General features: G+C 29.9%; 1 protein-coding gene across 1 annotated transcript; it reads right to left on the bottom strand.

Moving 5' to 3' along the window:
• Positions 1–13319: 13319 nt before the first annotated feature.
• On the bottom strand, positions 13320–15356 carry LOC116774961 (uncharacterized). The gene is made up of 3 exons (XM_032667753.2): positions 15296–15356; positions 14714–14854; positions 13320–14557 (listed from the first exon to the last, which is right to left on the bottom strand). Exons 1-3 carry the CDS (start codon positions 15347–15349, stop codon positions 14075–14077), a joined length of 678 nt encoding a protein of 225 aa, XP_032523644.2. The 5' UTR covers positions 15350–15356; the 3' UTR covers positions 13320–14074.
• Between the last annotated feature and the right edge of the window lie 242 nt (positions 15357–15598).

Genomic DNA, 15598 nt, shown 5'->3' with positions numbered 1-15598 from the left:
TGTAGTAGGACATAAAAATTGAGTATCACAAAGAGTCTACAATATTCGCTGCCTTTTTAATGACGTACATTGCTTAGTGCTTGCGCACACAGAGAGCGGTCAGAATTCTGCGTTCTAGTGACCGTTGACCGCCCTTAAGTTCCAACGCACACAAGCTGCGTTGCAAATTCTCGTGTTCTAGTTTCGTTTGGGTCTATGCACATGCAACATGTCAGTAGAAAGTTTGTCATCCGATGAAAAATTACTTGTGGAGCTCAGGAGCTTCTCAAAAGAAAAGGAAGTCTGTCTGTCTTGGTTGGAAAAGAACTCTTGGAACGCGACGTTCCGCTTTGACCACCGCGGTCAGACTGCCCTCTGTGTGCGTTGTTGTTGTAGATTCGGTATATTCTAATGAACGCTGAACGCGGAACTCGGCACTCCTGACCGCTTTCTGTGTGGACAGGCTTTTACTGTATGTAGAATACATAGAATACATACATATGCTTTTTATAGTATTATAGATAAAGCTAAAAGAAACAATACTTGTGCTCAAATATTTGAAGTTGTTAATAAAAGTTTGTTTTTATTTTATTTTTCTTTTATAATGTAAAACAAAAATTAGAAGTAAGTTGTGGTAATCGTTAATACTATTCAAAGAACTATTTACAGCTAAAAAATGCGATCAGAAATTTTTTGACAATTGGTTACGGTCTACTTTAAATTCTTTAAACAGGTTTAAGTTAAAATTATTGTTATTTGGCATCTCATTTCATATGAGCTTCTTTGAACTCTATTTTGACACTGGCTGTGTAACTTTTTTCCAAGATTATGTATTTTTTTTATATCAAAGACGGCAAATGAGCAGACGACTTACTTGGCACACGCGTTGCCAACCTTCATTGTGAGAGATTGAGAGGAAAGGCTGGGTAAATGGAAAGAGCAACCGGCTTTCTCACTCATCGGACGAAACGCAGCTATTAAAGCCTACTTCACGCCGATCTTCTGTGAGAGAGTGGTATTATCTCAGTCGAGCCAGCCCAGGTTTGAGCTGTAGTAACTTGACCACAGCTAGGCTCTACCACCTAATAAATGTAATCAGTTGTGACGTAAGTATCTTATAAAAAAACCTCATTTTCTGATAAATTATAACTAGTACAAAATTTCCATCCCATTTCGATGAGAGTTACTACAGTCTCTGACCAGGACGACGCCAATTTTGTGAAATTTAGTCTCATAAAAATGTAAGCGTGTCTTTTTACCGCCAAGACGGTTCTATTCAACTTGGCTCCTAATTTTCAGAATGTATTCTTGGAATACTCTCATCACTTTTAGTTACAACGTATTTAAGTAGCCTAGAACCTTAACTTTGGGCTGTGTATTAAGTCCAAAGCTATTTCAAGGAAATTCAGGGTCCTTGTAATAGTGCGGCAATACTCTACGCCGGGACAGCTTTTTTGTTTATACAAATCACAGGTCCGGTCATGTGTAGAATACAGACGTCACATCTGGACAGGAAGCCGCCAAATTTCACTTCATTGGCTTGGACTCCATGAAGACTCGCAAAAAGGCTTATTAGTGACCACAACTAGGTTAAAACCAATCCAAGAAAAGTAGCGAACTTCCAGAGGATACACATCGGAGAGTGTGTGATCGGATGCCTTAAATCAAGCATCCCATTTTTTATCTTAGTGAAAGTCCAGCATTTTTTTAGAATAAAAAAAGTGATTAAGTGAGCTCTTTTACCGTACCTTTTAAGTTATTGTTTTAATTATCAGTTATAAAAAGATTAGTGTGTTTCTTATAGGTTGATACTCAAAAATCAACTAACCTAGCCATGATTGACCCTAAAGTCAATCTCCGTATTCGACAAAGTTGTAGGTGCTTCTTCACTTCTTGCGATAAAATCTCTTTCGTGGGGATAGGATTTTTTCTTATTATATTCATTACTACTTTGATCACCTTTTTTGTACGGTTTTACTTGGGACGCCAGATCTTTGTCATTTACAGATAAAGGAAGTTTTATTGTATCTGTTAATATTAGAACCGCTTCTAGACTAATGTAGTGTTATAATATGAAGCGAAATTAAAACGATGTGTTTATTTAAAAGCACATAGTGCTTAAACTTGATTTAATATACTGCTTAAAGTAATCTGTGGACATCTCCAGTTTTTTTAATGTTAGTTATACGTCGACGACTGAAATAAATTTTTAAACTACTTCAAAAAGACTTGAAATTACAAAAATAAACTTAAAAAACCAAAACATAAAAAAACCTTTAAGTTCAAGTAGAGAGTAAAATAAATACGTAGTCAAAGTTTTAATTCGAGTGCCGTTTCGTTCAGACATTCTAAGGAAAGAGAAAGAAAAACATAATTAAAAATCCAATACTACAACACAACAAAATAAGCACTTGCAATAAATTAAAGTGTAAACAACAAAATAAAAATTATAGTCTGAATTTAATTTGTCTCGGTAGGAAAAAGCTCCAATATTGAGATGTTCTTTGCCTAAATCTCTGTTTACTCAAGAACATGTGCGACTATTAATTTCACTGCAGTTATCTCGAGTATTCCATAGATTTTGTTACATATTCCTGGCTAGTACTAAAATTGAAGAATAATATCAGAATTAAATTCAATTTCGATTTCTTAAAGTCGAAATTACAACTATAGCGGTGGGAATACAAATTTCAAAAACATGTTACAATCTATGAAATTAATCATAATGTGAAGAAACAATTTTTGTTTGTTATTATTTTAATTATAATATAATCGATGTCTTAAAATATAATAACTTATTTATCTTTTGCACAACTCCGAAATAAAATATATGAAGTATTAGAGGTTAGCTAAACTTTTCCAAAATTCTTTGAGGTCATATATAAATGTTACGCATTTTTCCTCCCTTCACTATAAATTGACATCGGTCTCAGCTATATCAACTTATAAATATGGATATGTGCTAAAACGAGAACAAGAGTGCAAATAGAAATGGTTGAATCGATTACACCAATAAATATCTAGTGAATTTTAACCCTTTACCTTAAGGGTTAAAATGGCTTGAGCAAATGTTTAAACTGAGCCATTTCGTGGATATTTGGAATATGCTGTCATAGGTGACGAATAGGCTTTTCATAGTTCTATTTCGGATTGGTCGGCGATAGTTTCAGTCGGATAACGAAATTACTACTTCACAAACGTCAATTTAACAAAATGCACATAGTCGGATGAATGGATGTTAAAGTTGGCGTTTATTTCATGCCTTTGTTTAGATGTTTAATTTATAACTGTAGCTTACGTTTTATGGCTTTTAATTGAGTTTTTAATTGTACTTCACTATTACAATTCTCATGGGGCGCTTCAAATATAGAATTGGAATTATCTATCGAAATTATAATAGTAATAGGCGCGTCTCACATAGTATTTTTTTATGTTATACTTTTCATCAACGAAATGTTGTGATGATTGTTTTCTCTATGCAGTTTTTTGTGTTCCACATAGTTACTTCTTATAAGTAAATGGTTTATATTACTTTCAAATTTCTTTAGCTAAAGCGGTTTGGCATTTTCGTTTATTACATCTCGATTTAATTAAGAGACGAAACCTCTTAGCATTCAATGGATTCACCGTGCGGGTGCCGGGTCCATCGCGTCGCAGGGAGAGGAGCTTCAACAGTGCCTGGGACTTGCGACCCAGGTGTAAGTTTAAGGGGCCCCTAACTAACGCGCGTTAAACGCTCACCTCCACCGTCCAAGCTCCTCTCCCTACAAAAAACAATAATTTAAGTTAAACTTAATTTAAGCTTTACTGACGTAAAGACAGGGATCTGATTGTAGATATATTTGTAAATTTTTGTTCTAGAGCTGTAGGAGAAAGTACTTATTGTTTTGCTATTATATATAAATTTAAGTCGTGGTGGTCTGGAGGTTAAAGGCCCACCTCTCATACGTGAGGGCGTGGGTTTGAAACCTGGCAAGTACCAATGTGATCTTTTCCGAATCATATGTACTTTCTAAGAGTATTTAGACACCACTGACGGACGGTGAAGGAAAACATCGTGAGGAAACTTGGTCTTATAATTTCAAAATTATAAGATTGAAATCGCCAACCCGTCTTGAGCAAGCGTGGTGATTAATGCTCTAACCTTCTCCATGTGAGAAGAGGCCTTCGCTTAGCAGTGGGCTCCTATAGGCTGATGATGATGATGATGAATGATATAAATTTCAGATTTAATCACTAATTTATTTAATGATGTATGTAATTTGATAGTTTAGTTTCCTTATTGCTTAAATGTTCAGAACCTCTGAAATAATACACTGAACCATGTTTGAAAGTGAATAAAAATTTGTTCCATTATTTTTCAGTATTAAATTAACTTTACAAGGTGTCCCCGTCATTATAATTACTTCAATAATAATTATTTCATCTAAAGGCTATGATCATAGAATATGAAAGAAATTGAATTAAATTTTTGGTAGAACTATGAAATTTTAACAAATATTGTTTAACAATATTGCTACATAAAAACATATTAAACTGATCTTTAAATGTAAAAAAATTCTACGGTTTAGTTTATAAAAGTAATGCTTTTAGAAATCAATTTAAGAACTTGGGTTGAAATAATTAAGTTATTTAAATGAAGACAAAGTATGCCTGCTCTGTTTATTTCTAAAATGTTCAATAGACTTGAAGAAACTACTCACTCTGATTTGCTCATTCAAATTCCAACACTGTGTTAATCCTTTTTCTAAAAAAAATATATTTGTTTTACATCTTTGAAGCGGTGCGGAACTATTGATATTTTATTGAGACAGAAAAAATATATTAACTATGTAATTTCGTTATAACAAATACTTCTTTTTTTTATTTCTTTTTTATCCTATAATGTCTTCATAATATATGAAAATGTTTGCACCTAAGCAGCAGGTAAATCTGCGAGCTCTTTCCATCATTACAGACCTTAAAAATAAATGATTTTTGTACAGATTTCAATTAGTATACGTGTTTAAAATTTTTAGATTTGTTTGACAGCTTAAATAATTCGTATAAATGATTCTCTTAGTGATGCGTTCAAGTATTAGGACAGAGAATCATAACTTTTTGCGGTTATCAATCGCATCGGAACGTATTTCTAATTAATTTGTCCAACGTATCTTAGGGTCTACACCTGAAAGTTTAATTTATTTTAATGCGATAATATAAAGTTTTGAAATAATTTGGTTTAATGTTGTCACAAAGTTTTTTGGGAGTTAAATAAATAAGGGTCTTCTGTTATTTGCTTTATAAAGAAAACAGGTCTTCGTCGAATATATTATATATGAAGTGAGCTTTTAAACCACGTTGATTTCAAGCAACCAAGCAAGGATTCGACTCTCATTTCTATTATACACTTTATTTAAATGTATAATAGAAATGAGAGTAATGCTGGTAATTTCTTTTTCTTTCTCGGGATATGTAAAAAACGGGGCTCTGTTTACTGACTTTCAACCTCACTTTTTCTGACCTTTAAATTTACTTTCTTTTGTAAATTGTCTCGTTATAAAGGACTGACATATTTTCTTTCTTCATGTGATTAAGGACTGCTTCGTTTACATTATTAACTACATCAAAGTTTTCCTTATTAAGTTAAAAAATTAACAATCTCTTAGCTAAGTGTATGAATTTGAGCTCCTTTAAATGTGTACTTAATTAAATAAACGAAAATACATAGTAAGCTGTATAAATAAGATCTCAAGGGTTGTTGTGGAATGTTTATTCTTTTTTAATTTACTCTTTTTTATTTATGACGTACCTCTTTCTTAAAAAAAAGCACTCATGTGTTTCATTTTATTAAAAAAACTTATTTTATTTTTCCAGTTATATTTTATAGAATAAACGTTAAATACTCGTATGTTAAGTGAATAAATATTGTAGGATGAAAATTTTTAAGTAAGAACGGGAAGAGTTCTCGTGGAATTACTATTGCGTATATCTCTTTATTTTTAAGTAAAATGTATTTTTATCATACTCCAAAAACGAAGAGGTTTTAATTTGATTGAATATATATGTTGTTTGTATAGGTATATGTACTACAAATCCATTATTTTCCAGTTTTAATATTAAGAATTAAATTTGTTAGTAATGTTATATTTACATAATTTTATTTTTATTTTGAATAAACCTACACAAAGACGTCTTTAGCTGAGTATACGTGTGATTTCAGGTATAAACATTGAAAAAGTTTTCCAATATGAATAAAGTTTCTCTGAAATAAGTTGACGTAATGAGATCTGAGATTTTCACGAGTATTCATTGAAATAAAACTAATATTTTTCGGAATTTGTTAAGTTCCTATCCAACGTTTCGGAAACGTAGGGAGTGTGTTGTTAAAAATTTACTATTTACTAAGCGTTTATAATTAAAGCTTAGTAAATCCGTAAAATATTATTTTGATTTCAATAAGATGACGTCCAAAATGTTTATTTAATTTCAATATAAGCAATCAAACTGTTACGCACTGAGCAATGAGCATATTCATATTTCTGTCGAATAAATTCATTTACAGATAGCTGTTTGCAAATTAAATGAAATTAGTATATGCCTTGTGCAACAATGGTATCATTTTGCATAATTTGTATTTTTTTTATACTTGATTTAATGCTATATTATTACATGAATTATTAAAATAACATGCATGACGATCATACAATTAAAACTTTAATCGAAAGTTTCATAGCTTCTGTTTTCGGGTTCGTTTAATGAGAACCATTTATAAAACTTATAAAATCCCATTTCGTAATTTTGTGCTATCTGGTAATTTTAACGTTATTGATTTTTTAATTTTGAATATAATTACACTTAGTATATGTACTATAAAAATATACCTTGGTTACGTGGTTTTTTAAAGAGCATTCATTGTTAATTTAATAGTATTATGCTAGGTTGTCTGTCTAATAAGGAAAGTTAAGAGAAATAATTTGATTCCATCGCATCTTTCGTCATAGGGTGGGTGGCAGCCCATGCATACCGTCTGAACGCTTTGCATTGTCGATCATTACATGCTTTGCGGTCTTTCTTTTGAACTACATGCAGGATTATCTCCCTTCTGATGTTTACTCTGAGAGCAATAGCATAGAATCTTGTGGTAGTCGAGTTTACAGATTTATTCTCCAAATGTCCGGCAAAGTATTTGCAATGCCCCTTATGTTGCAGATGTTCAGACTCGGAAGTAATAATTTGCCACCAGATGGTTTGTTCGTGATTATCCTACCTTATTGGAATGGAAAAAAAACACTTTGCTAGCGACTTTGAAATTACGTTTAGACGGAAAAGAATGATGGGTACTTGAAGAATAAATAAATATGTTAACCAAACGAAAATGCCAACTATCACCTTTATGGTGCATGAACATAATTTTTACGACTTATTTATGCAAAAAACATGGAATTATTTTATAAAATATATGCTACATAATTTTCTTATAACTAAACAAGCTTACTTGATAGTCTCAATAAAAAATGTTCAGTAGTCTATGGTTGCTAGACTAACAGATGTCCATACATCCATTTGTTTTCGTAAACTTTGGCATTTTTTTTTATAATATGGCCTTCATCAAACTTTTGTATGAATAATATCAGTACGATTTATAATGAAAGTACATGTCGTTGAACTATCTTTCTGCCTTCGTCGAAACTGTCATAAAATGTATCAAATACTACAATATTATATAATGAGTAATTTAAAAAAAACTCTATTTAAAACCTTCATTACATTCTCAGTGAGGTTTGAATTACTCGTTGATTGAATTGCTGGCCATTTAAGAGAATGAAAAGCTGGTAATCCTTGCAACTGCAAATTGTATTTCTATTAATACGTATTAAATGTTATTGCAATTCTAATACCAGAACCAGTTAAATAACTCTATATGCGAGATATTGAATTTAGGGTCTTATATTACACACAGTGATCTGCTTTGATGCACTACAGCTTTATTAATTTGAAAATACATAGTATTTGTTAACTATCCTTCAAATAACTAAGAAAGTATGAGCACATCTTACTGGTTTCATTTGATTTAAAAACTATTTGGGATTATTTCTGTACAATTTTTTTTTTATTTATAAACGACCAGTTTTTAATATGTTTTGAAAAACATATGTTTAAAATTCTTTTCCAAGGAATCGAAAATATACGAATTGCAATGTATATATCATAAACATGTTAAATGATAAGTATTAATTAATTTATAAAAATGTTACCAATTATCACTCATAGATTATTTAGATATACTAAAGTACCGTCATATGTACATGCTAGAAAAGGAGAGTTTATTTGCGATGCGTTATATCATGGATAGTTAAGGTATCAAATGTTCAAAGTCTCGTTGCCCTAAAGGCCCTTCGCACTGATTTAGGTACAGCGTCCGATTACACTAGGCTTGTAGTACGGTTAGTTATCTTTTAGAAGTTTCAATAAGGACATACTCTACCTTATTGTTTAATTTTGCTTTTATTTATTTCACTTTATCTCCACACTACTGTATACCACAAAGCAAATGTTTATGACGAATAAAAACTTAATTTTTTTTTTCAGATAAAAATTTACATTAGGAAATATAGATTTTTCGTAGGAAAACCTAATGGATACCTACCTACCTACTAACCTTTGTCCAGATATGACGGTTAAATTTGTAGAATACTTAATTCGCAGAAAATCTTAGGACACGACAGTTTAATTAGTAAAACAACTGGAACGACATATTCTGGAGGGCTTAGGTTTGAGATTGCTCGTGTCATTCGATTTTTCATTCTATACTGTATAATTTTTATTTTAAATTAATTGCTCAACATTGTTTTAAGTTTAAAAAAATCTCAGATTCGGACCTCTTTGTTAATCTATCTAATATTTTCAATAGTGGGTTTTAGAAAAAAAAATTGTTTTATTATAAAACTTATATGTGATCTTTCCATTTCTCACAAAAAAAAAAAAATCAAAATCCCATCTGGAAACATTATAGTTGAAATTTATTTTTTAAGTAAACTCGTAGTACGTAACTCGCCGTATGTCGGACGAAATTCATGAAGCCGGATAGAAAAGAGTTCCAATATTGCGATGTTCTTCGCCTTAGCCTTTGCTTACCGAACTTAGCGTAGTGCAATAAACTTCGTAGCAGAGGCCGTAAACATTTTACTGTTATTCATTCTACTTCCATTTAATTAATGTTATTTTTAATAGTAAATAAACTTTAACACGATTCAACGAAGCAATTCATATTTTAATAAAGAATATTATAAATTTTGTGAAAGTTATTAGTGTGCTATTTAAAACTATGAGCTAGAAAAATTATTAGGTTCGGATTCTATATTATCCCCATTACGATTTTGTTAATAAAGTTGTGTCGGCAGTTACGAAGATAGATAAATACATCTGCACTGTGAAACACATTTATCCGTTAGTGTAAAGGCTTAATGTAATTTCAAATTGTTTTTCAAATTTATGTAGAGTATATATTGTAAAGCTTTCCCCGAGGGTTATTTACCTCAAGCACGAATGCACAAGTCTTAGCGGCTGCATTCGACAACTCTATAGTGTATCCAAAACCTAGAGTTTTCCTCGCATTTGTTTCGTATTTTATTACGGAACAGTTTTATTTTAACACGTTTGTTTCATGTCATATATGTGGATATAAAATTGCTTTTAGTTGAATGCTTACAAAAAAACCTTAATATTTCAATAGTTAATATTCATTTGAGAACAGGTGAAATTTATGTCGTATATGAGGCTACGCTTTGTTCTCTGCTTTCCAAATATAAAATAAGTTTATAAATCGATCCAGTATGCTGGTAGCGAATTTCATTGTGTTCAATGTTTACGAGCACGCTAGAAGTTTGTTAACAAAATGACTCTTAATTCCGCTTTGTGTTGATTATATCGATGTGATATTGAAGCAAGCAAAAATTTTATTTAGTAAGTAAGTAAAAATTAGTTATTTTCGATTCATACTTTTTCCTGATATTATCATAAAGTTTTTAATATATATATCCCAGTTGCCAAGAAATAAAAAATAGGGCCACAGAAGTCACAAGAGTCTATTTTCGGAAACGTGCAATACAACAAGTCTCGTGAAATTGATGAAGCTGGTTGTTTCAACAGGAAAGAGTCCCGATATTGCGATGCTCTTTGTCTTAGCCTTTGTTTACTTAACTTTACGGGCTGCAATAAACTAGACTGCAGTCGTCATGGACATTTTTAAATGTTACGCTCCTTTTATTTTTGAATAATTTACTTATACTACATTATTTTTAATAAAACAATATTGTTATACCATTCGAACTGATATAATAATAAGTTTTCTGAGATATTTTAATAATATTATATATTTGTTTACCTTGGTAAATAAAAGAAAAATAATTAATTCAAAAACACTTTTTTCATCTTATCAAACTTAATTTTTGTGGCTATAGGAATAAGTATCTTCTGGCTCCGGAATAATAGGTTTGATATATTAATTATTAAACAATATAAATATCATAATTGTTCTCCCTTATTGGATTCTTTTTTATTGAAATGTGTTATGTGTTTACCATAAACATATAGTATGTAGTAATCTTCCTTTTTTACTTTGTTATATTTGCTTTGTGATTAGATATATTTGTTCTGCATACAAAATGACGTAACATGTCAACGTCTTCTGTTACGGCCACGACACAAGACCCGACATATTGCTCGAGGGAAGAGCCAATATTGATGGTGTATTGTTACTGAGATTGATTTAGTAAATTGTTGATTTAGTTAACTATGTTCATTCTAATCTGAGTTCTGATATGTCATCTTTATCATAAGTCATTTAACTTAAGAAGGATTTCCACAACACATGTCTCGGTAAAATTAAGTTTAGATTGCCGAGTGATAAAATTATTTTCATTTACAATCTATGTGTCTTTGTAATAAGGTGTAAAGTTGCTTAGGGACATTTTGTTGACATTTTATTTTGCGAATATTCGGAATATTACTAAATGACAAATTCTTAAAGTCGAAAATATTTATGGATTTTTTTAAACGTAGAACCAAAATACAATTTTCGTTTTGTATAAAAAAAAAGTGTTTTGTAGAGGACTATATAGTAAAATGAAATAAAAAAGTATGATATCGATAAATGAAAATAAAAGCTAAGAGAGGTTTTAGTTTTATAATCATTATTATTCTTTATCTTTTTTAATCAGCTTATTTTGGTTCCTTTGCTTAAATATAGATATTTAATAAGTAATTTTATAATATATATCTTTTTTTTATTGTTTAAGCGTTGAATTTGATACAATATAACTATTGTCCAATCAAAAGTTTATATGAATTCTTAAAACAATTTTATAGTTTTTTTACAATAATATAGATTCTTGTTTTATGTAACCAAACATTCAATTCTCTTTATATATCCTATAGCTGGAAGAAAATCTTTGTTTCGAGGAAGCTAGAAGCCATCGTAGGTGTATATTGTTCGTGATGTGTTGTTGTATATTTATATTATTCCTTTGTTGAGAGTCAAAGGATTTTACTAGATCTGATCGTATATTTTCCTTGAGATACAAAATACACATCAAAATATTAAAGTTAGCTTAATATTTTATGTTTTGTTTCGTTACTATGCAAATATTTGTTGCAGTTTTCAATTGTAACAAAACATAAACATAAATAAACACGGACATAAATATTTGATTGGAGTATTTGCAGTTCTTTTTAAGTACATTATTTATATGTATATAGAATATTAACAAGAGCAATTTTAATTTTTTTTCCAAATCATATAATTTTATGCATCTCATATTAACGTTTAATTTTGTTTAAAGAATCAAAATTATTATTCAATTCTATGGGAAATAATTTAAAATTTTAACCGAGCACAGAAAATAATTAATCTGTATTTAATTTTATTTTAATCATTTGTCTGCATTACGTCTATGTTATATTATTCCTACATTGTAGATTTATTTATATTTTCATTGTTAGTAAAATAGTTTATTAGTACGCCATACAATCTATTTGTATATAGAGGACCTCCAACTACAGAAATAAAAAAATCAATGATTTTATAAATAACCTCAAAAATTTATTATAGCTCAAAATACTCTCAGGGAACTATACTTTAGAAAATTTGAATTATTTAATCAGATGGAGGAAAGCAGTCGTAAAAAAAACATTATTTTTTTAAAGGAAAAAGTTATTACTGTCAAGGAGTATTGATCTAGTGGAACAACTCCAATAATAATTAACAGTGTTTGTTGAGGTAGAAAGGTCTCGGAGCGGAAGAAATTAATTTACTGAGAGTACATCACTAAGATATCTTACTTGGAATCAGGTGTGGCTTGTTTGATAGCGATTTTTGTTCCATGATTTCTATTTACTTGTCCCCATCTATAAAAGTTTACGGAAAACAAAAAGATTATGACAACATGTGTTTTATGTTTCCTACTTAATGAAAAAAAAAACTAACAGTACATTTTCTTTTTTATATAAAAAGCTATTCTCGTAAACTGTAACTTTTATTTTTATTACTATTTGCTTTTAGGGGAAACTTTATTGCAACTTTCAATTATGGCCGCAAAAGGTTCTACTCGATTCAGACCAATTTGTAGTTTATTTTTTACAGACAAATATTTTTTTACTAATTTGTAAAAAAGTTTTTATTATTAGAATACTCTTGATTTGTTATCTTTGAATTGGTGATAGAAATTCCTCTCAATACCTCATTTATGTATATCGGTAATATTAATAAAATCAATGAATTCAGTCGATTTATTACTGCAATATTCTTCGAGATTCTATGTTAAGAAGAATGAATATTACAATTTTTTTGTTTCCTTATTGGAAATCTTATATTGATGCAATAACATTTTAATTTATTTCTTTCCCTCGAACAGTCAATGACTGTTCGGTGTAAAATCTCGAAGAGTTATATACAGCTACAGTTAGATCCAAATCTCCACCCGCATGTTGCTGGAATTATGACTGCGACTGTGGTTTGTTATACATTGAAAATATAGAAGAAAATAAAAACATTTTGAACATTAGTAATATCTGTACACGCATTCTTTTATTCAAAAATTTACATACACCAGGTAAATTTAGCCAACCCTTCATACATTATTATAACTATTGTCTTGAACAAATTGCTCATAAAGTTTTTAAATTGCTCGCTAAAGATAAGATATTTGATATTACAACATCAAAACGGGTAGCATAGTATAATATAGTACAATATGTTTAGCTTTAAAAGAAAAATAGTAAAAAAAAATGCTAATTAACATGCAACAATTGGTATTGTTTACCTAATCTTGTAATTATAAATATATAATAGTTGACAAAAATTCCGTTTTAAATCAATTCAATACAGAACAATCCTTTTGATAAGAATAAGAGAATAGTTTAACAATATTCAGAAACTATCCTACAAAAATGTAGGTCGGTTTAAGTTTGTTAACAATTTAAAAAATTCTTCCATTGTCTATTTCACTCAAAGCAAACTTTAATCCGTACATTCCGCTTTTAAGATCGGATAAGTAGAAAGGATGGAAGAAAGTGCAAAGCTAACATTTCACATTTAAAAAGAGATAAAATTACATAAATACATTAAATTCAATATTATTATTACACAAAAAACAATAAATACCTTCTATTCGTCGCGTCTTAGATCTTTGATAAAATATTTGTTTGAAGTGAAAGCAAAAGCTCTAGAATCATAAATTGAATTACTTTAAATCTATCTAAGATGTTATATATGAGATGGATCTAAGTTTTATCGTTTCGGAGAATTATTTTGCATTTAAAGTCGACTAGATGATATTTATAAGATTTTTTCAATATAGCCATAATTATTCTTTTGATCTTTAATCTTAAAATACCACTCAGATTTTTAATAAACAGTTTAAAGACTCCTGGAAAATAATTTCGGAAGAATTTTCTACAATAGATCTCTTAATTTGTTATTTACAATTTCTGTTAAAAAATATTTTTACTGTGAAAATAAAACAAATAATCTAAGAAAAATTCAATTATTTAAATCAACACTAAAACTTAAGTACGAGTATACTTTTAACGAAGTTATAATAAATAAATAAAACAATTAGCCAACATATTTTTCAATATTTGAAAAATCTGGCCACCCGTCTTCTGTTTCATTGGCAGCTGGTTTCTTGTCTAACTTTATATCTTTAACAGTCTTGTCGTCGGTTTTTGTATTTTCATTCAAAACTTTTATATCGTCACCTCGACATATTCTTTGATATTTTAAAATTAAATCTAGAATTTCATGTTGCATTTTCATTTTTAGACTGCTGGTTAGATTCTTCATGACGTTACCCACGTATTGTCCGAATACGAAGTCTTCGTTAACGTTATGTGTGACAAATTCTCTACCCAATTCAACTAATATGTCTTTAATAAGATTAGATGCAGTGGATTCATTTGCTGGAGAGGCATATGCTTTTGCCATATTTCTCCGTGTTTTATCATACTTTGGTCTCATTGCAGGAGGACCTATTGCTACAGACACGACCTCGTCATTTTCCATTTCGTCATATTGCAACGGCTTGAGATGACCTGATGGCTGAAAATTGTTAATCAAAACATATCAGTTGTTTATTTTAATTTTATATTTATTGAGATAACATAGATAGGTACTTTATAAAGAGGAAAAGTGTCTTTAATGATCAACGTTGTCAAATGATTTAGGATTATTCAAGTAAAGTATCATAAATTGTACCTTCTTCCTCATTTCTTTCGGTATCTGGGTCGAAGGTCGGCGCTTTTTGTCACTTCCAGGCAACATGTGTCTTTTGGCGACATAGTGCGGATCCCTTTGGAGGTCTTTTCTGGGTCTTCTATCAACATATTGCCAAGCTTGCTGAATTAAATTAAGAAAAAAACTTTTTTGTTAACTTTTTCTAAGTATTTATAGTATTAAATTTAAGTTAATGTTTGAGCATGGCACAACACTCAAGCATATCGTGATGCTGTATTAATAATAATTTTATCTGGTAAATATACTCGTTGAAAACATATTACTCCCTTTTCAAATATTTCTCCAGCATTTGTATTTATTTGAATTTATGAATTAATTATTAATTAAAAATCTCGTTAACATTAGCCACTATGAAACTGATAACGAAATCAATTCCCGAAAAATACTTAAAATACATGTGTTTATTTTTTTGTAAAATATAAAATATATCACTTTTTTACTTCCTACCGATGTAGGCTTTCGCTTCTTCAGATAAAACGTGGGTGAACGATTAAAAGTTTTCTAACCTAACTACACGCATAAAAACCCATCTAAATAACTTACAGTAATAGCTATGGTAACAACCAGAAGGAAAATGGACAACCTATTTGCGTCCATCCCGTTGTGAAATATACAAACGACTGTTCTTTTTCCACTTTTTCTCTGAGGCCAGCAATTGTTTGTTATCTAAATACTCTCAAACAATGGACGAACACTTTTGTCCAATTGTAACCGAGTCATAAACAACGCTATCATGTGAAAGATATTTCTCGTATATTGTACATAAAATGCTTATGTTTTAAGAGTTATTTCGTTCTATGATTAAGATTAAGTGTATGTATATTTATCATGATTAAAATATATGTA

The sequence above is a fragment of the Danaus plexippus genome, chromosome 8 (genome assembly GCF_018135715.1).
Source record: "Danaus plexippus chromosome 8, MEX_DaPlex, whole genome shotgun sequence".
NCBI classification, from domain to species: domain Eukaryota; kingdom Metazoa; phylum Arthropoda; class Insecta; order Lepidoptera; family Nymphalidae; genus Danaus; species Danaus plexippus.
The sequence above is the reverse complement of the archived record's forward strand: the minus strand, read 5'-3'. Positions and strand labels throughout refer to the sequence as shown.